The 22,620-nt window shown below is 57.3% G+C and overlaps 1 protein-coding gene across 3 annotated transcripts in view; it reads right to left on the bottom strand.

Annotated features, from left to right (window-relative positions):
- Positions 1-1,708: 1,708 nt before the first annotated feature.
- LOC125643773 (hexosaminidase D) overlaps positions 1,709-22,620 on the bottom strand; it is a 40,063-nt gene continuing 19,151 nt past the window's right edge. For all 3 annotated transcript variants that reach the window (XM_048866930.2, XM_048866928.2, XM_048866929.2), the window contains exons 3-15: positions 20,411-20,507; positions 19,348-19,585; positions 18,594-18,703; positions 17,253-17,340; positions 15,584-15,748; positions 13,961-14,144; positions 13,241-13,312; positions 12,374-12,578; positions 11,084-11,166; positions 8,883-8,961; positions 6,948-7,049; positions 5,681-5,770; positions 1,709-4,363 (exon numbers count right to left, since the gene is read on the bottom strand). In XM_048866930.2, the coding sequence (XP_048722887.2) occupies positions 4,180-4,363; positions 5,681-5,770; positions 6,948-7,049; positions 8,883-8,961; positions 11,084-11,166; positions 12,374-12,578; positions 13,241-13,312; positions 13,961-14,144; positions 15,584-15,748; positions 17,253-17,340; positions 18,594-18,703; positions 19,348-19,585; positions 20,411-20,505 (1,695 nt within the window). In that variant the 5' untranslated portion in view covers positions 20,506-20,507 and the 3' untranslated portion in view covers positions 1,709-4,179. The remainder of the gene's footprint in view (positions 4,364-5,680; positions 5,771-6,947; positions 7,050-8,882; positions 8,962-11,083; positions 11,167-12,373; positions 12,579-13,240; positions 13,313-13,960; positions 14,145-15,583; positions 15,749-17,252; positions 17,341-18,593; positions 18,704-19,347; positions 19,586-20,410; positions 20,508-22,620) is intronic.

Genomic DNA, 22,620 nt, shown 5'->3' with positions numbered 1-22,620 from the left:
CCCAGGCCTTTAAACAAGGGTACATCTACCTCTGGCCCTTCGACTAACCAGGGCTCAGGCTTCACGAGGAGGAGACCGAGCTAAACCCCACAGGCCGGCAGAGAGAGGCTGGGTCTCGTTTCCTATGCCCCGACGTGCCGCCAGCCAGGACAGCGAGCGCCGCAGGGAGCCTAGAGACGCCGATCGGCTGCTGTCCCCCCCTTTAAGTAGGGGCTTTTCTGCACCACCCCCCCCGGCCCCAAGATGAAACCCCTCCACCCATTTCCGCTGATGGTGTTTGCACACGGAGGGCTTTGCAAACAGCCTCGTGGCTCAGCAGTGGTGCCCACGCAGGCCCGGTGTCCCCGCCTGCAGGTCACACCTCCGCTCTGGGGCACCACAGGCATCCCCAGAGCAGCGCCGGAGGCTGGCCCAGGGCGGGCACCCTGCCAGGAGCACCCCCGGGTTACCACGGCGCGGGCAGGAGGCAGCTCCCGAGCAGCCAGGCCGTCAGGCTCCGAGGAGACGGCTCCCAAGCGCCCGGTCCAGCCAGGAGAGCAGTGGCTGCGTGTCGGCTCCGACGCTTCCCCCTGCCCTGCCGGGCGGCCGCACCGCAGCCTTTCCAAGCGCCCATTGCCCCGCGGGCGCTTGGCAGAGCAGCCCAAAGCGCCTTGCTGGCGTCCATGGAGAGAGAACGGCGCCACCTCCTGGCTGAAAAATCCCTCCAGCTCATCACACCCAAGAGTTGCAGCTTCGGGGGGGGGGGGGGGTCAGAAGCAGTGGGGCTGCAGCCACCCCCCCCCCCCCAGCTTCATGTTGTAACAAAACACCCAATAGATGGTTTCCGTCCGCAGGACCCCGGACCTGAGCTGCGTGAAGCACTTCAGCGGGGAACAGCTCCAGCTGTACATGGGCTGAGCAGGCAGCCTTGGGGGAGCATCCCCCGTTCACATTTAGAGGGGGCTCCTGAAAGCAATGAACAAATATGTGCTGGGTCAGAGACAGGCAAGGCCTAGGCCGGTGCCGGGCAAGTGTATCATAGTTCTAACACCCCTCAATCCTGGCCTGCAACTCCCCTGCTATCCCAGCCCTGGGCTCCCCCCACAGCTCTGCCAGTGCCCCTCAGTCCTGACCCACAGCCTCCTGCTTTCCCAGCCTCCCCGTAACTCTGCTGCTGACGCACCTTTCGCTGTTCCAGGATCCTTGTGCACAGCTCCCATCCATGACAGCAGCATCCAGGGACAGTCTGATCCTGGGCCTGGAGACTGCCACCCCTGGCCAACAGCATGGTAGTTTTCTGGTGGAACAGATCCGTATCCAGCCAGGGCTAAGTCTGTGTCTGTCGATGCTGCAATCAGAGGGGTGATTGCAGCACATGGGGGGGGGGGGGGGGGGAAGAGACACTAACTCAATTACAAATGGCTTAGGTGACTACCATAGCTGCAAAGCCTCAGCAGCACAAGGTCAAGCCCACCCGGGACCCTGTGTACCCACTCGGACAGCTAGGCTGAAGTCCACACTGTTGCGGTTTCCCACCCTTTCAGCCTGCAACCAAACTGGGATTTGAACCTAGGCTCTCCTGGGAGAAACGCCCATTTAGCACTAGTCCGCTGCGCTGCAGAACCCTGTCCTCAGCCCAGGGACTGTTCCCAGAAAGAAGGAAGAGGCCTGGGGGGGGGGCAGGAGAATCGGTAAGAGGGACTCTAGCCACAAGTGACCATTTGCTGCATTTCTTAGGAAAATACTTTATTGTGGAAGTCGGTATTACATGAGCTTTCTATACAGTATAAAAACAAATTAGGCTCAATATATTAAACCAAATAGATCCACTGGCAAACAGGTGTCCTCTCCATACAGTCATGCAGGCATCGGACCCAAGTTTCACTCACTGTATTACAGCAACATCAGCTAGTGCAGAGACAGTGGCAATGTGTGAGAAGCCTGGGTTATTGCACAGTGTCTGCCACGTTCCCTGGGGAAATGAAACACCCCACTGTACTACAGCCCACAGCGAGAACCTGCGAGGGACCCTAGCCCTGTGACTGGGAGGGCGGGATGCCATACATTGCACAATTCACTTTTGATTGTAACCGCATTGTTTGCGATAAGTTTAGATGTTTGGATCAGGGTCTCCCACCCTGGACTTTCCCTTTACTCCACAGATCAGAAGCCACCAGAGTCCCCCGCCCTCTCAAATGGAACCAATATGAATACAGCTGCTTGCAGAGATTGCTGCTACACCGAGTTACTACACAGTAATTAGGCCAAGATGTTGGTTCTTGCACCGGCATCAGTGAAGGGAGTTATCAGTCTGGGGAAGCGTCTGGATCCGGCGCTGATGAGGAACCAGCAGGGGGAGCTCACACACTGGGTTTTTGTCAGTCCCACCAATGCAGGGAGAACTCCCAGCTCCAGGGGGATTTAGTGCCCCCAGGCCAACCCCCAGCAGGTTCTGAGCTCTCCAATACTTGTTAGTGTCTCTAATTTGTGTTCCGCTGTAAGGCCCAGGGTCTGTCACCATCCCCAGTAGAAAGAAGGCTCCTGCTCTGGGGCATTTATTTGCCAAAACAAGACCCTCTCCCTGCAAACCCAGCAAGCCTGTCTGGCAGCATTGTCCCTGGAGGAGCCTCCCAAAGCAGGAATTGTTCAGCATTTGCCTAACCCTTCCCCAGACCGCAGTGGACAACACCACTCAACATTTCCCAGGCTCCTGCAGGGGGGAGCCTTGGTGCAGAAGAGCAGCGGCTCTCCCAAGGGACTCGCCCAGCCCGTGAAGATCCACATCTCCAGAAGGAAACAGATCGTGGGCATCAGATCTCAACGTTCAAAATAGATACCAGCAGCTAGGAGCCACTGCAGCTCAGGCAGGCTTACGGGAGGTAGTTTTGACCTCGCTCGTGCAGCTAAAACAGCTGAGAGGCCACAGCGGCATGGCTTCAATACAGGCTGGACACGCCGGTCCAGACTGCTGGCTACGTACTCACATTGCTAGCCCACCGCACTGCGGCTTTCCCGCTACTTTTAGCCACGCTAGCGAGATTAGCGCCTGAGTGCCCGTGACACCTGGGACTGCAGTGCCCACATAGGGTCAGGGTGCAGTGTTCAATGGCGCTCAGCATGACTCTGCACCCGCTGCAGGATGTTTTACCAGGGACGTGGCCAGCAGGAGCGAGGCCAGCTCCAAGACCTTTGGAAAGCCCCGCTCCAAACAGCCCGAAGCCTAAGCAAGTCGTCTTCAGATTCACTATTGCTACTGGGCCAGTGTGAGCACTAGACAGCGGCCCAGTCACCTCACTGGCACGGAGGGCACAGATACACCTATTTTCTGTGGGTCACCAATCTGCGACTAGTGCAAAGAGCACGAGACCTTGTGTGACCCCCCCGACAGCCTACACTCAGGGAACTGCTCTTCCCTGAGTGGCCAGAGTGTCGGCAGAGACCCAGCTCCCCCTAAGGAGAGGCTCCCTCTCATGACTTTGGGTCACCAGGAAGTAGATGGGGGTCTCCGTCCCCAATGAGCTGGTCACTGCCGGGAGAGCTTTCCCACGAAGGGCCAAACAGCTCCCATTGTTACGGCTTCACGGAGCGCCAGGCTGGGGACAGACCCACCCCTGGGCCCCTCGAAGAAGGTGGGCATGGCTTTCCTACCTGGTCCCACAAAGAAGGGGGATCCACGGAGCAGGTCTGCGCTGCCAGAGCCATGGGCTCCCGGACAAGCGTGAATGGGGGCTGAAAGGCAAGCCAGCCCCATCCCCCCTCTCCTGGGGGAGCCGCAGTGACAGCACGATCCTGGGCACGCAGGGAAAAGGGTACTGCTCTGAGGTTGGAGAACGCATCGCAGCCACAAGGCTCAGAGCGCAGATGGCCAGCGACTCGCGGGCGGGCGCTGCAGTGGCTCTGAGCAGGCAAGCCCAAGACATTAACAGCTGCCCAATCCCAGAGCCCCGCTCCCCAGGGCCTCGCTCATGCTTTTCAAGATTATTTTAGGGACTAGTGTGAAGAGGGGTTGGAACAGAGAAGTCCAGTGGCCACCTCTGCAGAGAGAGAGAGCCAGGAAACTAGACTGGCCTGGGGGTTGCTAATGGACTACGACAAGGGGAAATAAGCTCCGGCCAGAGTCACCACATTCCTGGCAGCTCAACTCCACTGTGCAGTGACATTGGGCTCCTCGCTGCAGCAAGCCAGCCTGGGCTCCTGCCCCTACAAGGCCTTGGGCTTGGCATTCAGGCGGATGATCTCCCTGTAGTCCCGGACAAACTCCCGCAGCCGGTCCATGTAGGGATTCACGTTTTCCTCCATCCACTCCTCCACCGTGTCGGGGAAGTAGATGCTTTCCAGCTGGGAGCGGAAGTTCTGGATGAAGTTCTCCCAGTCCTCATGGACCCTGGTGGCAGAAGGCGGCAGCGTGTCAGAGCCAGGAGCCTGCGGCATTTGCAGGGGTGCAGGCTGATTAACCACCATTGCCATAGGGCTCTGAGCGAGTCAGATGGGCACCATCGACCAGACAAACCCCACAGCATCACACCTGCTATCACCAGCCTAGCTCCTGCCACGGACAGATCTCCCCATGGACCTAGGATTTGCTCCACGCAGCGCTCCAGGTACAGGTGAAAGGCCCTGTTCTGTGAGCTCCTCCTGCACCCCCCCAGCCATGGGGGCAGAGTCCTTTCAACATAGCAGGGGGCAACTGCATTGCCATGGTGACCAGCGGGGGCTCCGGGTCAGGCCCAGGCCCCCACGCTCTTTTGGAAGTTGATGATGCCCCGTGAAGGCCCCCAAGACCCCTGGGTGGAAGGCCCTCCTCCCCCTCCCTGCTTTACAGAGGGGCAGCCGAGCCCAGGGAGGGGCAGGGGTTGGTCCAAAGTCACTTGGGAAGCTTAGGCCAGAGCCAAGCCTCAGGCCCTGGTCTCCCAGCTCCCGGCCCAGCCCTCCTCCTGTCATTTTAGAACTAACTGCCCGGTACATAACCGGCTCCCACCCCTCCGGCCCCAGGAAGGCAGGATTGGGCTTTATGGGAGTGTCCCCTGCTGGCACGCCATCGCCATGTCAAGAGACCCGGGGGCCCGGTGACCTCTTGCAGCTGGAAAGAGGCCACCAGTTCTCCGAGGAGAGCAGCAGGCCATTGCTGTGAGCACTGCACTAGGAACCCCAGCCCTGGGCCACACCCAGCGGCCAGGACTCCGCTCGAGTTAGGGCTGTCGCTTTGGATGCGACATCCCCAAAGGGGACAAGGGAAGCTGCCCCCTCCACCCCTCAGACAGGGAGAGGGGTTGGGTGGGGATCAAGGTTCAGGCTTGTGAGAGACCAGCCCCGGCTCTCAGCAACACGGGCAACTTGGTTTGGGCACTGCCTTTGCAGGGCACATGGTACTCCCTCCCTGCGTGCCCTCCCCAGGGCTGCGACAGGGCAGGCCCATACTGCCCCTCTCAGCCCCATGCCCATTCAGACAGGGCGGAGTTCAGATTCCTGCTCAGTGGGGACCTCGAGTGCAGAGGCCTCGCTCGTGGCGCAAGGCCTTCACCCCGCCTCGGAGAAGAGCCCCGGGAAGGCGAGCGCTTGCTTCTGTTCCCCTTCCCTGACGGGAAGCAGGGTGAAAGCCTGGCCAGGAGCCCATCATCGCACAGAGACTCCACCAGGCTCACACAGCGGTACGAGTCCCATCTACCCGCCCCCAAGAGTGGGCCAAGGGAGCCCCACGTACTTCAACACCTTGCTGCCGAAGTTCTCCAGGTTGCGCGGGTTACCGAACCGGTGCTTCCTGTGGTACGGGCTGAACCAGCCCTTGATGGCGCTGATGTGAGAGACAAACGGACCCCACCACAGAAACACCGGATTAGTTGTTTTGTAACTACGCCTCTCACTCTAGCAGGTCTCGCCAGCTAAAGCTAACCCTGGTGGGGGAGCCCCGTAACAAATCGCCAGAAAACTGGACTACAGGCAGGCCTGGCAGCAACATCTCTACTTGAGGGTTGTCCAACACTTTCCACTTGCTTATAACTTTGCCAAAAAGACTAGCTGTTTGGGCTGAAGTTTTCCAAGCCAGGCATCTGCCTCAGGCCGAGTTTTTATGTTAAAGTTTTAGCAAAAAGGGTTCAGCTGTTTGTAGTACGTGATTAGGGGAAAATACGTTAAGCCGGGTTATATATAAAAAAAGAAATCTGACCACCTTTTTCCTTGAGACGCTCCAGCACCCTCATGCTTTGGGGCAGGGATTTGAAATATGGCAGGGGTGTTGCCCTGGTGTCAGGGAGGTGCCTTTTGCCATTCCTGTGAAAAACTACCCAAATTTGGCCAAGTTATAAGCCTACGAGAAAATAAAATCTCTGTTTGCACGTGCTCAGTAGAGACTTGTTAAGAGTTGGGCAGCTAAATTCTCTAAAGCTTCCATGTGTACTGAGCATGCTCCATCCCCACACAGCTCCTGGTGCAATTGGACTGTGCATGCACTATCCCCATAGCGCACCTGAGCATGCCTCATCTTGAGGCTGCAGGGGCTTAGCAGGACTTTCCTTGAAACTGCTCCCCACAGCAGCTGAGGGAGGCTGTAGTGCTGGGCACAGGAACAGAGCAAGAAGCATGTCTCCCCCAAGCACTTAATGCACCTGCTGCTGGCACCCAGGAGGAATAAGGCTGACTTGAATGCAGAGGGGACCAGAGCTGGAGTGGGGCATGCAGTGGAAAGGGGAGATTAGGACAAGGGCCCTGAAGGGTGGAGGCTGGGCAGGGAAAGAGACTGAAATCAGCCAAGGAGCTAGGCAAGGAGCCTGGGAGGAGTCACTGATTCTGCACACCTCTGAACGAAAGCTAGACGTAGCAGAGACCAGAAAGGAGCTCCAGTAAACACCCCCTCCCCCTCACAACAACCCAGCCCTTTGGGTTCAGCACCCAGACTCCAGCACGCCTCGACATGAGCTGGGAGACTAGGGTAGGGTACAGAGCCCAGCTTCCAGCCCCATAGCACCCTTTACCTTTCTTCCTCCAGGACTTTCGCAGTGCTCTCTTTTAACTGGCCATTGATTTGCTCGACCATGCGATAGATTTCAGAGCCTGGAAATGCGCCATTCCCTTCACTAGGAGAAACACACAGCAGGAGCAGATGTGAGCCACGGGATAGTTCCTGATACCACCAAGGAAGCAGATCCCCAAATCCCCATTTGCTCTCAGAGCTGATACAGGGGACTTTCCATTTCATCCAATTGCTGGTTAATGCGACCAACCTTTCTGGAACCAAAGGACACCCAGCTTCCGACTTCACACTTGCTGGACACCCAAGAATTCATCCCCACCAAGCCTTTTTGGTTTGGGCCAATGGCAATAGAAAGTTGGAATTTAATTAATAAGGATGTGGACACGTTTCCAAGCAAGACAGGAAAGACGAGAGACCCCCAAAGACCACCCATGACTTCACCTAAGCTCTGTGTCAGACACAGCAGGTCCAGTTCTGTGCCAGGGACTCGGTCATTATGTAGAGACTAGGCTCAAATAGATGGGGAGAGACTAGATCACACTAAGAGGACAGCCCTGTGCATGGACTGATAGACGATAGGGATATTGGTTACACAGTTCTTACTGCAGATGTTTTAGGTACGTAAAACAAAGGTGCTTGCCATATTATGGAGATATTTCCTTTCTGGATGCTGTCTGAGTTACTCAGCTGCCCCCCGCCCATCACCACAGTGTCTGAGCACCTCAATATCGGATGTGTTTACTCACACAGCACCCCGTGAGGCAGGCAGGGCTGTTGTCCCCATGGCATAAATGGGAATGGCAGCACAGAGAGGCTAAGTGACTTGCCCAAGGTCACACAGGCGTCTATGGCAGAGCAGGGGAAAGAAGCAGAATCTCCCAAATCCCAGGCTACTTAACGACCGCACCCTCTGAATGCAAGAGAGTTCCTCCTGCCCCCGGCATTTTACCCGCTAGAGCATCACAAGTGGCATGCTGGACTGATCCAGTCCCGGATGAGAAGCCTTTTGCCATCAGCTGGAGTTGCAGTCACATCAGTGAAGGAAGGATCCTAAGAGCCAGACGACTCCTTGGAACTCAGAATTTGGGTGTTAGAACATCAGCACCAGGGCAAGACACTTGATTATCTTGCCGTTGAGGAGCCTTGAGAGACTCTAAACACAGGAGCTTGGATCCACCTCTCAGGAACATTTTGCCAGAGCTTTAGAGGGCTACAGAGGCTGCTAGAAATGAACTGAACCACTAGCCCGCTAGCCAGCAGCCACCACAAGACAAGCACTAAATTCAGGAGAGTAGCACTCTAGTGCAAGGAGGTGCTAACCGCAGGGTGCCTGGAGACCAGGTTCAAAGTGATGCCGGGACGCCTGCCCGCAGGACCGAGGCACCAAGCGGGTCACAGGAGAGGGGCAGGGGGAGATACATAGAGGCTGTTGGTGCATAGGCATGAGATGCCTGCACGCTAAGCGCCTGCTGCCGATGAGTCCAATGGGCATGGAACCTGGATGCTTCGGAGGAAGGGTCACCACTATGGAAGCAGCAGCTAAAACAGAGGATTGGTGGGTTAGACAGAGAAGAAAGGCCTAGTGGGTTAGGGCACTAGTTTGAGATGCAGGAGACCCACACTCCCCGTGACTCAGCTGGAGCGGATCACTTAGTCTCTCTGTGCAACCTGGCCCGTACAATGGGGATATGGCCCTGCCCTGCCTCAGGGGGGTCAGACAAATGTTACAGACACACACATAGGAGGTGCAGCAGGCTCCTGGGATGCGCTGGTAACACCCCACAAACAAGAGTTAACGGGAGGACTAGGGGACACAGCAGGCCAGCTGGGCTCCGTGACGGCTCAGCACAGCCCAGGATAAGCACTTGGAGCCACAGCTGACGGGCAGCAGCCCCGGGAACCAGCCAGCTGGAACACACTGGCCTGAGCAACGTACCACGTGCTCTTCTCTAGATGGATGTTCTGGAAGCCCAACACGTCCAGGATTTTCTTGTTAGTTGCTTCAGTAAATCCACCTGGGGGGGGGGGGGGGAAGATGACACACGGGTTAGCTGAAGGGGAGAGGACAGGCCAGGCCAGGCCAGAGCAGGCAGGAGAAGCCCTGAGAGGGAGTCTAAACTTTACCCAGATGGGGGCTGTACTGGCAGCTTGCTCGGAGCTCAAGGGGGGGGCACCTTCATCTTTAGGTCATGTCTGCACGTGGCGCTGGGGACATGGTCCCCATCTGAGGGGACACACCCGCGGTAGCACCCAGCCAGCCAGCGTGGCGAGGACCGTAGCGTAGCCATAGGAGCACAGGCAGCTGCGGGAGGAACCTGTCTGGAAGCCCTGGGTACGTGCTCGGGGTGGCCAGCCCCACTGACCGCCGCCCATGCTACCATGGGTCCACTAGGTGTGGCATGTGCCAGTTGAATGAGAGCTACATGGGCACATCGCCACAGGCTGGGAGCTGCCCACACACTAGGGAAATGGGAGGCACGTGGGAGGATGCACTGCGGCTGTCCCCTGTTATCAAGGGAAAAACAAAATACCCAGGAAAGCACTGTGAGCATCAAGCCACAAACAGGCTGAATGCACAGGACGGATATTGTATGTCCTATGGAGGAACACCAGCTACTAGCCAACCCCAGCGCCTGCCGGGCATACCGACTTCCAGCCCTAGGCGTCGGAGAGCCTTTGGAACACTAGACACTGCTAGCTTGTACAAGGGGCTGTGTCTGGGGAACCCCTTGGCCAAATGACCTCACGTTTCCCTCACCAGCCCTCTCCCTGTTCCTGATGCGGCACCGGGATTCTGGAAGCAGTCAGAGAATGCGTGGGGATGGTACAGCATTCTGAAACACCCGCTCTTGGACAGAAAGCTCCGCTCAGCCCGATCTGTATAACAGTGCGCATGTGCGTGCACACCCCCCCCACACACACACACCCCTGCCCCGTAGGAAGAACATCTTAATAGTGATCACTGAATAAAAATAGCATGAAGGACCAAAATGCCCCCAAAAAGCTCAATACTATTTTACAGGCAACCTTTACTCTCCTGGCTGTCAACATGCAGGTTCAAGGCCAAACCAGTTGCTTTTCCAGGACAAAATATTCACCCATCAGGGAAACAAACAGCACAACTGCATTGCTCAGCTAGTGAGCAACACTCCTGGAGGGAGCAGCGCTGCATGTATTTAGCAGGCAGGCTGGGTTGAGGCCACAGAAACAGAGTATCTTGCCAGAGAATTGCATAATTCTGGTATTCCTCTTCTCACCACAGGAACTCCAAGCTTGGTGGGCTAGGAGTTGTGACACTGTTGTTTTAATCCCAGCCTTCCCACTGATGCACTGGGTGCTCCTGGGCAAGTCACTAAGGGCTGGTCTACACACACTATTGGTACAGCTTTACCTACATCGGTTTGAAACCTGGATAGCTAAAGCTGCACAACCCCCTAGTGTGGACAGATTGAGTTACACTGGTATGAAGGGTGCACATACCCGTAGAGCTCATTCCTGTAAATTACGGGCGATAAGTGATTATATATATATATATGTATAAAAAGTGTATAGCTCCCTATAATGATAGGGGCCGAGTGATACCGCATTGATGCTGGTGGGTAGGACAGCTGCCTTTCATTCAGGATAAGCGTGAGAAGCTGCCAGAAAAGCACTGGGAACATGGTCCCAAGAGAGTGCTTTTAAAGCAGAGTGCTGGCTGGAAAGAGGCTGGGAGTGTGAGTAAAGACACTGCCTCCTGTTTGATTCCTCCTGTGTCCAGGGATGCAGAACTTTGTAAATCTTGCCGAGAAACACCTGACTCCTTCATCAATTTGGCTTCCTAACAAAAACAACCCACAAGACCTTGAACACTGGCTAACTGCTTGGGTCAAAAGGGGTAACTATAGATCTCATACACGTAGAGGAAACTGTTAAAAATTGGTCTAAACACAGTTTTTTGTACGAAGTCTTAGAGGAAGCCAGAGATTAAACTGCACAAGGGGTCAGTGGTAGACCCAGGAATAGAACCCAGGAGTCCTGACTCCTAGTCACCTGGTCTAATTGCTAGGCCATGCTGATTCTCACATTAGAGAGCTGAGGTAATTCAGGCTTGGTGACACCAGCCCGCACTGTATGCCCTGGCAGCGAGCCCCTCACCGTTCACTAGTGTCTGCAGACACATGGCCAGGGACGGGATCCCCACCGGCAGCAGCTCACACAGCACGGAGTAGTGGTCGTACCTGCGGGGAAAGGAGAGCAACAGCACGTGGTCACGCTGCAGAACCCCCTGCCCATCAGTGGCCTGCTATCAGGACAGCAGCAGCAGAATGGTATCCCCAGCCCATCACCCTCTGCCAGCTGTTGTACTGTCTCACCGCAGTCCCTTGGCATCGCACTGGGAGGCAGACGCACACACAGCCGCGGTGGACAGCCCCAGATCCTGCCACTGATGATCTGTAGGGTCCCTAAGCTGCCCTGAGCCCCAGCAGGAATCCCCAACTCCCACTGCCCTGAGGGACTTCTGCCAGCCCCGCAGCTATCCCTGCCTCTTTCTCGCCGGAGCTCCACACCAGCTTCTGCTTGTCCATGCTGCAGGCAGCCCCTTTGAGAGCCGTTCCAGCAGGCTGGTGCACTGGTGCTGCGGGGCATGGCCACGGGCCAGAAGAGGAACATTGTGCAACAGTTGGGGACTCCGCAGGGGACTTCTCCTGCTGCACAGCCTAGGATTCCAGGTGCATTTCTATCTAACCAGGGCAGGAGATTTGGTCAGGAAAAGCGGTAACAGCAGGAGAAGCAAAGGAAAGTGTGCGGGGGGCGGCAGTTAGCGAAGTATAGGGCTGGAGCTGAGATGGACCCGGGAGGTCCCCAGCTGCCTGTCAGGGCAGGGCTGCTCCCTATTAGAGTTCTCTCCAGTCCCCAGCATGGCAGCTTTCACCCTTCCCCTCAGGAAAAGGATCCGCAGGTGAAGGGATCCTCCCGCAGGCTCAGTCCGTTTTGCCCCATCTCTCTGGATGCCGTTGCCCCTAGTTACCTCCCCCTCTCCCCTGCCTTGTATCACCTGCTGTGACATGACCCCTCGCTTATTTCCAGACTGATGGATCCTCCCCTCAGCCACCCAGCCAAGCTGGACGATTTTGGTTTCACTCCCCCATAACCCCGCCCCCCAGCTCACTAATCCTGTCTGATGCTCTTCTCCGAGCTCCTGGCAGGTCATCGGGATCTTCCCACTCAAGGGTCGCCCCGGCTGAAGGCAGCGTTCCAGCTGCGGCCATGGCACAGCAAAGCGAGCAAAGCCTGGGACTGCTCTCGTCTCGCCCGCCATCCATCCCTCCCCCCCAGGGGAGAGGTCACGTTCTCTGCAAGCAGCGTGTTAGACTGGCGCTCGCTCAGAGGCGGAGGGACAGTCGTTCCCCCTGCCGCCCTCCGGTCCCTAGTGCAGGGCCTCACCTTTGCCACCCCGTGAGGGCAATTCCCTGGAACTTGATGAGTGGGAACTTGGACATGGCCTGGATCACCTTCAGCCAGCTCAGGTGGTTTTTCAGGTGGTAATTTAAAGGGGTCCAGGCCTGCGCGGGGCCGGTGGTGCCTTTGAAGGCACTCGCGAACCACACCGATTTGAAGCCACTGTCTGCGTACTTTGAAATAAACTTTCCTAAGAGAGATGGAGATACCATGATCAGCAAACAGCTGGAAAACATCTGCCAGTGCCAACAGGCTGAGCTTCAACACAGCACTCCCGAAGTGCTACCGCAGAGTGCCCCTGGAGAGCGCCAGCCCTGGGCCCCACACAGACCCACCAGCACCGCTGAGTGGCTGACAAGCAGAGGCAGAGACACACTGCTCCTGTTGCAAGCCATAGGCATGGGCCCACGCACCAGCCGGAGAACTAACACCATTACCCACCTATCCGTTCCTCTTGTCTGGGGCTGGCAACAGGATGCTGGCGGGTGGCTCAGAAGTTTATTAGGCTCCATCCTAGATCCTACGCTACCTTTAAGTAACCAGTTCAAATGTGACCCAGACTAGCAAAGAGTAAGAGGGTCACCAGCTGGCAGCCCCATGGCAGTGAAATGGGGGGACTCTGCCGACCTCCTAGGCACCAGGGGTCCACGGCACAAAAAAGTCACAGTCACAACCGGGACAAAGCAAAGGACATCAGCAGGGCAGGACACAAAGGAAACGTGATCCTGATTTCCATGGCGCCGTCCCCAGCTTACACCAGGGCTCAACTTGGCCTTTAACCTCCCAACATGCAATCTGGCAAGTCTCCCAAAGCAGCTCATGGATGAAACCGTCACAGGCTCTGCCCCTTACCTATCTGCTCAGTGTCAAAGTCTGGGGCGTAAAACCACAGCACTGGGGAGGCATGCTTCGGTATGCCAGACTCTGCAGGACAAAAAAAAAAAAAAAAACCCGGAGGGGAGAGAATGCAACAGCATCTCTGCCAATAGCTCCAGGGGAGGAGAGAGAAGGCTGGTGGGGAAACCCTCCCCACAACCGCATTCCACCAGCCCAGACCCCCCTTGCTCCCTACACGAAGAGTTGGGGTGACTGTGAGCAGGATACACAACTCCAAACTGCACAGATATAAGTGAGTCCAGAAGCATTCCACACTATGGGCAGGGACCAGGGGTGCTGGCGGGGGAGGGGGGGAGACCCCGCCCCTGAGAGAAGCAAGCGGGGGCACGGCCTTAGGCGAAGGGGCAGCCTGAAGGGCAGGGCCATGGTTCTGGCACCTGTGGCCCCCCCCACACTTTTTAGGGACCTTCCACCGCTCCTGGTGGAGACACCACCAAACCCCCAGGAGACACTCTAGTGTCCGTGCTACACTTTCTCCCCTGCCCCGCCCCATCCCAGACGACACTGGGGGAGGGGGGGGAAGGGGGCACTACAGGTACCCTCCAGGCAGCTGCATTGCCAGAGCAGTGTGAGGGTGCAACTGGGATGCTGCTCTGGAGAGACATACGCAAGGGTCACCCTAGGGAATCCCCTACAACTAACTGCTCCTGGAGAAGAGCACAAAGCCACCCTGACCTTGGATGGCTCCCATACTGATCTTCCTCAGCATGTCATCCCACATGAGGACTTGGAGTCCCTTGTACTGGTTCACGATGAAGTTCACGACCTCCTTGATGTGATTCAGGTACATCTTCCCCACATCTCCATTGTTGAGGCTGATCCAGTTCTTGGAATCCATCCCTTCCCCTAGATGAAAGACCTGGATTTACCGGAAGGGAAACTATTGTTAAGATCAGAAGCTTAATAGCCTCTATAAACAGGCACAGAGTGAAGAGTGTGCAAGGTTTACGTCCTTCCTAGAGGGATGCACCCAGGGAGCAATGATGGGAAACGGCACCCCTGCACCAGACCCCTCCCCAGTGCAGCCCCACAGTGATCAGGCCTCTCCTCAGTCCTAGTCAACAGCTACACGCAGCAACTAGGCAAAGCAATCAGACAAGACGGACCCAAGTGCCAGCAACATGCGGATGATACACACAACTATACCAGTGTCACCAAGCTGGCCCAGCGTGAGCAGCTGGTTGAGCCTGACTCCAGACAGACAGAGGTGATGACTGTGGCAGAGGCAAGCTCTCCGAAGAGCTTGCAGGCACAGTTCAGTCTCCTCTGTGTGAAGGATCACCCCCACATTGGAGCTCTCCCCCACAAGGCCAACGCTTGTCTGAGCAGCAGACAGACCTTTCTCAGGGCTGGTTCGAGACTGTTTAAACTAGCTCCCCAGGAGCGACGGTGCGCACCTCCAACTGGCCTTCGCTGATGTAAACACGGATGTAAACACGGATGTAAACATGTACATTTAAAAATAAAATAAATAAATAAAATTAACCCCCCCCCCCACCAGAACATCTAGACAGTCAAGAGTCAGTACAGCACAGCTTACATTAGCTCTTCACTGGGGCAACCCTGGATGGCAAAAGTACCAGCTGGGTTGGAACGCAGCTTGACTCTCCCCCACTAACCCAGAGTTCACACCCAGGCTGGGTCAACTCAGACCTTCACCCCTGCAGGGTGGGCAGACGAGTCATAGGCACTTTACTGCTCACGGGACCTTTGCAGGATACTTTGAAACACCAGGCCCCATCTGCTCTGCAGAGTCGTTAGAGAACCCAGGGGACACTGCGTAACATGCAAGAGTTTGTCCCCGTGTACTTTGGCCAAAAAGGTCACCTCCTCCCAACCCAGTGTCGGGCACCAAAGAGCTGCTACCCTGCACTCCACAGGGGGCTACATTTCACTGGTACTGTATGCAGAGTTGGAAATACTTTGGGGTCTGTAAACAGAAGCCAGATCGCTACAGGACCTGCAAGGAAGCCACTAAAAGCTGTGCTCGGTGTGCTGGAAGGCGGAGTAGCTCTGCAAGCCTCTTCTCCAGACGTTTTGTTCCTCTTCCCTTCCCTCTACCCAGAGGGGCTGTCGTAAGCTGTAGAGGACTTTGCACCTAGAATTGGGGACAGTCTACTGTGTCCCTCCTTAGACAGTAAGCTTGTCAAGGCAGGGGCAGCCATTGTGTTAGAACAGCAGGGTTCCAATCTACAGCTGGGGCTACTGCAATACAAATGACACACACCCCCCATAACTCCCTGAGCCGGCAGAGGGGAGAGCATGGGACGCCTTCCACAGGAACTCCCCAGCACTTACCTCGTCGGCTCCGATGTGGATCCAGCTCGAGTGCTTGTGTTTGTCCATCACCTGTGACAGGATGCTCTTCAGCAGGGACAGGGTGTCTGGGACGTGGGGGTTGAGGCTGTTGGGGAAGCGCTCGACTTCCCGCAGGTATCGGTACTTGTCGTGCTTCAGGATAAACTGTCACAAGGAAGCGTGTGAACCCAACGTAGCACCAAACCACACCGTACACAAACCAACCCCACTGGACCCCTGGCAGATGGTGCTGTGCTTTGGAAAGAGAGCAGTTTGACTGCAAGGGAAAGGAGTAACTGGGAGGCAAGTCACGGGTCTGCTTTAAAGGGGCTCTGTCCAGCTAGAGTCATGCTGCGCAATGGGGACACGTGGGCCAGTAAGAGGGGGACCCCCCGTCTACGTGCCCGGGGGGTTGATCAGCACGGTCTGTGGGAGGTGTACCTGCTCCCTGTGGAATGCCCCGGGCTGAGCGCACCAGTTCACAGGAGCCTCCACCAGGCTCACTGTCAAGACCTGTGCAAATATCAGTTGTTTACGAATGAGTGATGTGGCGGTGGAGCCAAGCTGGACCCATGGCTGGCATCCTTGCCAGCTCCCTCCTTGCCCCAGGGGGGCACAAGACAGAGAGGAAGCTGCCTCCTTGCCTTGGAGGAAAGCCAGCATACAGCTACCTCCCAGTTTGGGGGCAGAGACCAATGCCACCTTGTTGGGATGAGGAGACTGAGGTGGCAGGGTGAGGAGAGAGACTGAGACACCCTCAGGAGAAGCAGATTCCTCACTCAGCAACAGAGAGGGGAGTCAGACACTCGTGAGGGAAACCCAGCAGTCACAGAAACAGCCCCTGGCTCAGTGCCTAAGCTCAGCCAACGGGCATTGCATGGGAGACCGGACCACTCGGTGTCTCTCAGACCCTGGTCCTCACAGGAGGTCACTCTGGTGTGACGCTGGCTTGAGTGGCTCTGTTCTACAAGTGGGTTCCTAGCCCCACAGGTGGGCATGGTGCTTCAGACTTAGAATGACACCCGGTCCCTGCGGTCAGGGAGACGTTTGCCTGTTCAGAGCCCAAAAAAACCCAATCTATATCTAGCGCCCTTTAAATGCTTCCAATCAAGAAGGGCAATGGACTGTCACCCTGCCTCCCCCTGACAAAGGGAGAGTAACCACTAGTCTGCGAGCACCAAGAACTCGCCTGGCTCCCTGAAAGACGGAGGGCTGCAAACACCATAAACAAAACCCTGCACGAACAATCCCGAGGAGAGTGCCCTCCTAAGCAGGTCCCATCACAGGCCTTCCCCACCCTCATCTACTGCTGGAACAGGTCTACATCCAGAGCTAAGCCATTCAGGGTGTGCAGTAATTGTTAAAGCCACACAGTAACACCTGGGTGAGCCTGGTTTAAGCCAGAAAAGAACAGAGCTTTTCTGGGGAGAGCTCCAGGATGGGGCCATGTCTGTGCACCACCAGGCCTGCTTGATGGGGAGAGAAGAGAGAGATTCAGCTCTATGCAGTGTTTGGTACCAGCCATGTCGGCACCTGGATCCACCCCGCTTCTGGGAGGCGGTTGGAGCCATCTGGATGGCAGGACATGCCTTTCACCCTCCGGGCCAGGAGCAGCTGCTCTCAGCCCGCCCCTACGGAAGGGCCGACTCGCGCAGAGATCGACGCCTACCTCCACATGCCCAAAGGTCTGCACCAGGGGAACCACCTCCAGCTTATTGAGCGCCGCTAGCCGCTGGATCTTCTCGATGTCATCTTCGCTGCAGGGCGACAGGGACAATCGGCAGGTCAGAGGGCTTTGCGTTTTGCAGGTGCTGGTTGGCAAACTCAGGCCATTCGCAGGCTCCCAGACACGCCGACGCCCGAGTGTTAAATCTGGCTCAGGGCACTGGCGGTGTTAACGGCTGTGTGACAGACAGGAGGAGCCTGGTACTCCCTGTAGCAGAGCGACGACTCACCGCCGCGGCGCTTCCTGCTGGTCGTCTTGGGAATTAGCTCAGCTCCGGAGCGCTCTCTGCTGGCTAGTGTCTCTCCTGCCTCAGGCCCCGTGTCCCTCCCGGACCCCAGTGCCCCATGCCTTGGGATGCTGCCCCACCACCGTGCCCTGACGCTCTGGGTCTCCCCTCCCAGGGGAACCCCCAACCCTCTAAGCCCACCTTGCCTCAGTGGCTACTGCCAGTCAAGATCTAGCCCCCTTTCACTGGGGCAGACCGCACTGTCATGGCCACTCATCATTGACAAGGGGGTTGGACCAGTTGCCTCTGCCTATCCCCAGGCTGCACCGCTGTAGGCCCAGTACCTTCACCAAGGCCTGCAGCCTGAGTCCACCAGGCTGGAGATCCCAACTTCCTTTGCCCTTCCCCAGCACTGTTCTGCTCTGCTTCAGGTACCTTGCTCCCAGGCAGCCAGCCCTTCCCACTCCAGGGCTAGCGTGAGACTCCTTCAGCTCCTGGCCCCCAGCCCTCTTACCAGGGCCAGCTGTGGTCAGCCACTCCCTCAGCTGCTCCCACTCCTTTTATCCTAGCCGCAGCCCTCTCCAGGGCTGCTTGTAACCCGTTCTGCCAGAGCGGGCGGCTGCCCCACTACACCCCCACATTCAGAGCGCTGCACATTAGCGCAGGAAACCCATGCGCGTCCCCAGAGTGGCACAGTTACAGTGGTGCAGCTCAGAGTCACTCCCTGCTCATTGGCTCACTGCTTTTCCATGTGGAGAGACACTGGGAATGCAAATTGGGATCCAAACACGGACACTGTAAGAACAGACATGGAGGCTGCTCCAATGGCGGGCACAGCCAGAGGGCTCAGAACTGCGGCAGGCAGCGGGCTCTTATCGAGGGCTGTTCCAGCAGGGCCATGCCCAGACTTGCAGACCCTCCGGCATCGAGTGGGTCACGTTACTTTTGGATACCTAGCCAACACACACAGCCAAATGCTTCCTCCTTTGTCACCTCCAGCCCCCCCCCGCCATGTGGAAAAGCGCTGCGGTTCACTCGTGCCCATTGCAACACCTTACCTATAAGCGTATGAAGACTTGAGGGTTTCAAGCTCACCCTTAAAGGGAAACATGTCTTCGTACTCGACCAGGATTCCATTTGCACCAAGTTTGGAAAGAAGCGGAAACACCTGCAAGGAGAGCAAACGCTCAAGGCAATGAGCCAACCTGCTGGGGCTGGAGAGCATAGCGGCGGTCGGGGTGGGGGAAAAACGGAAAGCTTGCCAATCAGTCTCCTGGCCAGAGACCACAGGTCAGACTGAGCCTGGGTGTCTATGGGTGCAATTCCCCTGGCTTTCATTGAGCCAGGCTCAATAGCACCAGAAGAGCCCATGGCCTTGCCTGGCTAGAAACCCGCCTCAGCAGGGCTCCTTGCCAGGCTGCATGGGTTCCAGGCAAGCACAAGGGCAGCAAAAGGAGTCAGAGCTCCCGGGCTACCATAGGCGTGTCTCACTCTGAACTGCGGCCACGGGATTCTGTTACGTCCCTCTGAGGGGAGTGTGTGAGATCCCTGGCCAGTGGGCAACATCCCACACTCAGGCAGTTCCAAAGCCAGCTCCTCCTTTCCCTTCCCACCACGGAGCCGAGAGTGGCTCGCGCGACCAGGGCAGCAAGGTGCCCCGTGCTCTCTGCGAGCACTGGAAGCCAGTGGCTGAACTCTGGCGCCCCACAGGACCTGCTTGTAACAAGTGGGATGTCCACCTGCAGCCCAGCAGGACAGGGACAGGGCAGGAGAGAGGGGACAAGTGTCATCCCAGAACCCTCTGCTGCTCACCTGTTCCAAGTAGGAGACCTTGGGCGCAGCTCCTTTCAGGTCCAGGTGGACAAGCCTCATCTCTGTGGTGCTGAAGTCCTTGGAGAGCTGCTTTTTGGTGTCTTCCTTTGGACCCATTGTCTTCACCACCGAGATCTCTAAGGCCTGGTTGTGGGGGTTGGCCTCCTCCTTCTCCTCTCCAGCCTTTCCCCAGAAGTCATTGTCCTTGCTGATGTGCTTGTGCAGATCCGGGGTAACACTGCACGTGCAGAACATAGCCGCTGGAAACTTTCAGCGTCCTGACGCACCAGCTCCCTTGTGGGCAGTTTCAGCAGAGTGGCCCCAGGCACTGACTTCCCCTCCCAACCCCCGGGGGCTCTGCCAGGACAGAAGGTGTGGGGGAAAGCCCACCAGCATCTGCTCTGGAGACAGGCAGGGACATCAGCCTCCAGGGCTGTGAGCGCAGCTTCCACCTGCTCCTGGAGTCACACAGTTCCCCATGCCTAAGCCAAAGGGGGTGTGCCCTGCTCCAGCCCCACCTCCCCCAAGAACAGCTGCTGGCCCTGGAGGGTATCTGAGCTGAACAGTCCAACCCACTGCCCTGCGGCTGTGCCCTCCAGCGTGTGCTCTGCAGGAGAGTCCCACAGAGGCCACCTGGGAATGGGTCACAGTCTCCAGTGCCTGCTGTCGCCGGCAGACTGGGACGTTGGCTGGGGGCAGAGCGGGGAAGACGCAGCTCTCTGTCACTGGGACCCGCCTCCCCATCTACAGGTCTGTACGCTCTGGGGAGAGCTGGCCCAGGAATGGGAACCCAGGACACTCCAGCACCCAGCGAGAGAAGCCGGGGAGCAGCAGTAAGATCCCAGTCCCCACCGTTTGGTTACAAATCCAGAGGCGTGTGGCAGGCTCAGCTGGCCATGCCAGTGCAGCGCTCGAGAGAGACGGGGTGAGGGCATACCAATGCTAGCTCAGCTAAGGAGCTGCCTTGGGGCCGGACAGACAGAACTCAGCTCCAAGCACCAGGGGACTGGCCCCAGCACTCCCCGGGCTCCGTGGGCAGCCTGGCTGTGGACAAGCGTCTTACCTGTCTCGGAAGATAAATTTGATACCAGCTAAAGCCACAATCAAGAGCACGGTGAGGCGCAGGAGGTTCAGTTTCTGGTTCCGTGGGAAGGCCATGTCTGCAAGGCAAAGGGGGGCGGGAGGCGCTGCAGAACAGGATGTGGAGCAGGCAGCTGATAAACGCTGATAAAACCTCCACCTGCGGCCAGGACCTGCTTTTCACACCCGGGGAGGAGGCAGAGCTCAGGCCACGGAAGCCAACGCACAGCTGTGAAGTGGTGCTGCGAGCGAGCAGGACAGAAGCGTGTCCAGCCGAACAGACCCTAACCACCGACTCACGGCGTTACTCCAGGGGTGGGATGGAAGAGACACCCAGGTACACGCTATACGCACGAGAGAGACACCTTCACAAGGGACCCTGCTGGCTGGCCGGCTCCTACCTGGCAAGGCTACCTCAGCCGATGCACGGACATCCCAAGTGTGGTTCTGCTCCACCTGTGCAATGCAGAGGGAGGACGGCCTTATGGTTTGGGCACCAGCCTGGGGCTCAGGAGAGCTGGGTTCCATTCCCAGCTCGGGCGTGTCGGATCACCTCTCCGAGCCTCAGTTCCCACTCTGGAAACTGGGGAGAATAATCCCCCCCCATCTCTTGCGCTCAGGCCCATATGACATGAGCTGGGACCTGGGGAGTCACTTCATCCCTCCACACACCATTCCCCTGCTCATCTTTGTGGCTGTTGTCAGCAAACTCTCTGGAGCACGGACAGTCTCTCACCACGCAGCTGCAGAGCAGCCTGCACAACAGGGGGGGGGGGGGGGGGAGACGACTCCCGGTGCTATTGCAAGGCAAGAAAGACCAAGCCTTGCCCACAGGAGCTCACCAACTGCCGGCAAGACCCTCCCCAGCCTGCCCGGGGGTGGTGGTGGTGTTGGAGCTGGGTCGCCAGCTCCTTCAGGCAGGGACCTGGCTCTGTTCTGAGATAGCACCTGTGTCTTGGCTGCAGTACAAAGCAAACGTTTGAGGCCAACGTTCCTGGCTGTTACTCAGCAACGGCCCTGAGACACTGTGGAGGAGACGGGTCCCCCCCCCCGAGGGGCAGGCGAGGTCCAATACCATGCAGTCATTAAACTAGTGCTATTGGGGTGCAAATCAGAGTCCAGGCAAACAGAATGGTACCACCGCTGACCCGAGGGGTTGCAACCTAAATTAGGCAAGGACTTGACCGGAGTGACAAGTGGGTGGGGAAGCAGTGAGATAGCTGCAGATGCTGGGAGTTGAATACTGTTTGTTTTTTGGGTTTTTTTTGGGGGGGGGGGGGGGACTCAAGGCAATGTTTCCTACTGGGTAGAGCTCTGGCCTGCTGGATGGCCTTGGGCAAGTTATGTCCCGGCCCTGTGCCTCAATTTCCCTATCTGTACAGCGGGGATAAGGATTTTGGGAAGCAGGCTGAGGTCTGTGAAACAAGAGCTAGGTTATGCTCTTATAAGATCATTATTGGGATGGAGGGAGCAAAGCACCTGCTGCTGGGAGCAGATCAGAGCAGCAGTTTCATTTTGCACCCCTGCTGTCCCATGCCCGGAGCCGGCCAGCTCCACAGGACACACGAGGGACAGTCCACCAGGTTCTCTGGTGCTCCTGGGTTTAACCCAGACACACGGCATTGTTAGAGGAGCGCGTTAGTTAGCAGAAGATTTACTGCAAACCACAAGGCCGGGGTGGCCAACCTGGGGCTCCGGAGCCACACGCGGCTCTTCAGAAGTTAATCTGCGGCTCCTTGTCTAGGCCCCGACTCCGGGGCTGGGGCTACAGGCGCCAACTTTCCAATGTGCTGGGGGGTACTCACTGCTCAACCCCTGGCTCTGCCACAGACCCTTCCCCCACTCCACCCCTTCCCACCCCCTCCCCTGAGCCTGCCATGCCTTCGCTCCTCCCCCTCTCCCTCCCAGAGCCTCCTGCACGCCACGAAACAGCTGACTGGGAGGCATGGGGAGCTAATGGGGGGCTGCTGACGTATTACTGGGGCTCTTTGGCAACGTACATTGGTAAATTCTGGCTCCTTCTCAGGGTCGGGTTGGCCACCCTTGCACAAGGCGATGGATTTTACCTGGACAACACAGGTGGCAACTGGCAGGAAAAGCTGCGTCTGAGCTTGGGGGAGGCCAACAGCGCCAGGGCAGGTTTAAAAAGCAGCCATCCTGGCATAGGGAGCACATTTCATTGGATTAACCTGT

The sequence above is a fragment of the Caretta caretta genome, chromosome 10 (assembly GCF_965140235.1).
Source record: "Caretta caretta isolate rCarCar2 chromosome 10, rCarCar1.hap1, whole genome shotgun sequence".
Lineage (NCBI taxonomy): Eukaryota > Metazoa > Chordata > Testudines > Cheloniidae > Caretta > Caretta caretta.
The sequence above is the reverse complement of the archived record's forward strand: the minus strand, read 5'-3'. Positions and strand labels throughout refer to the sequence as shown.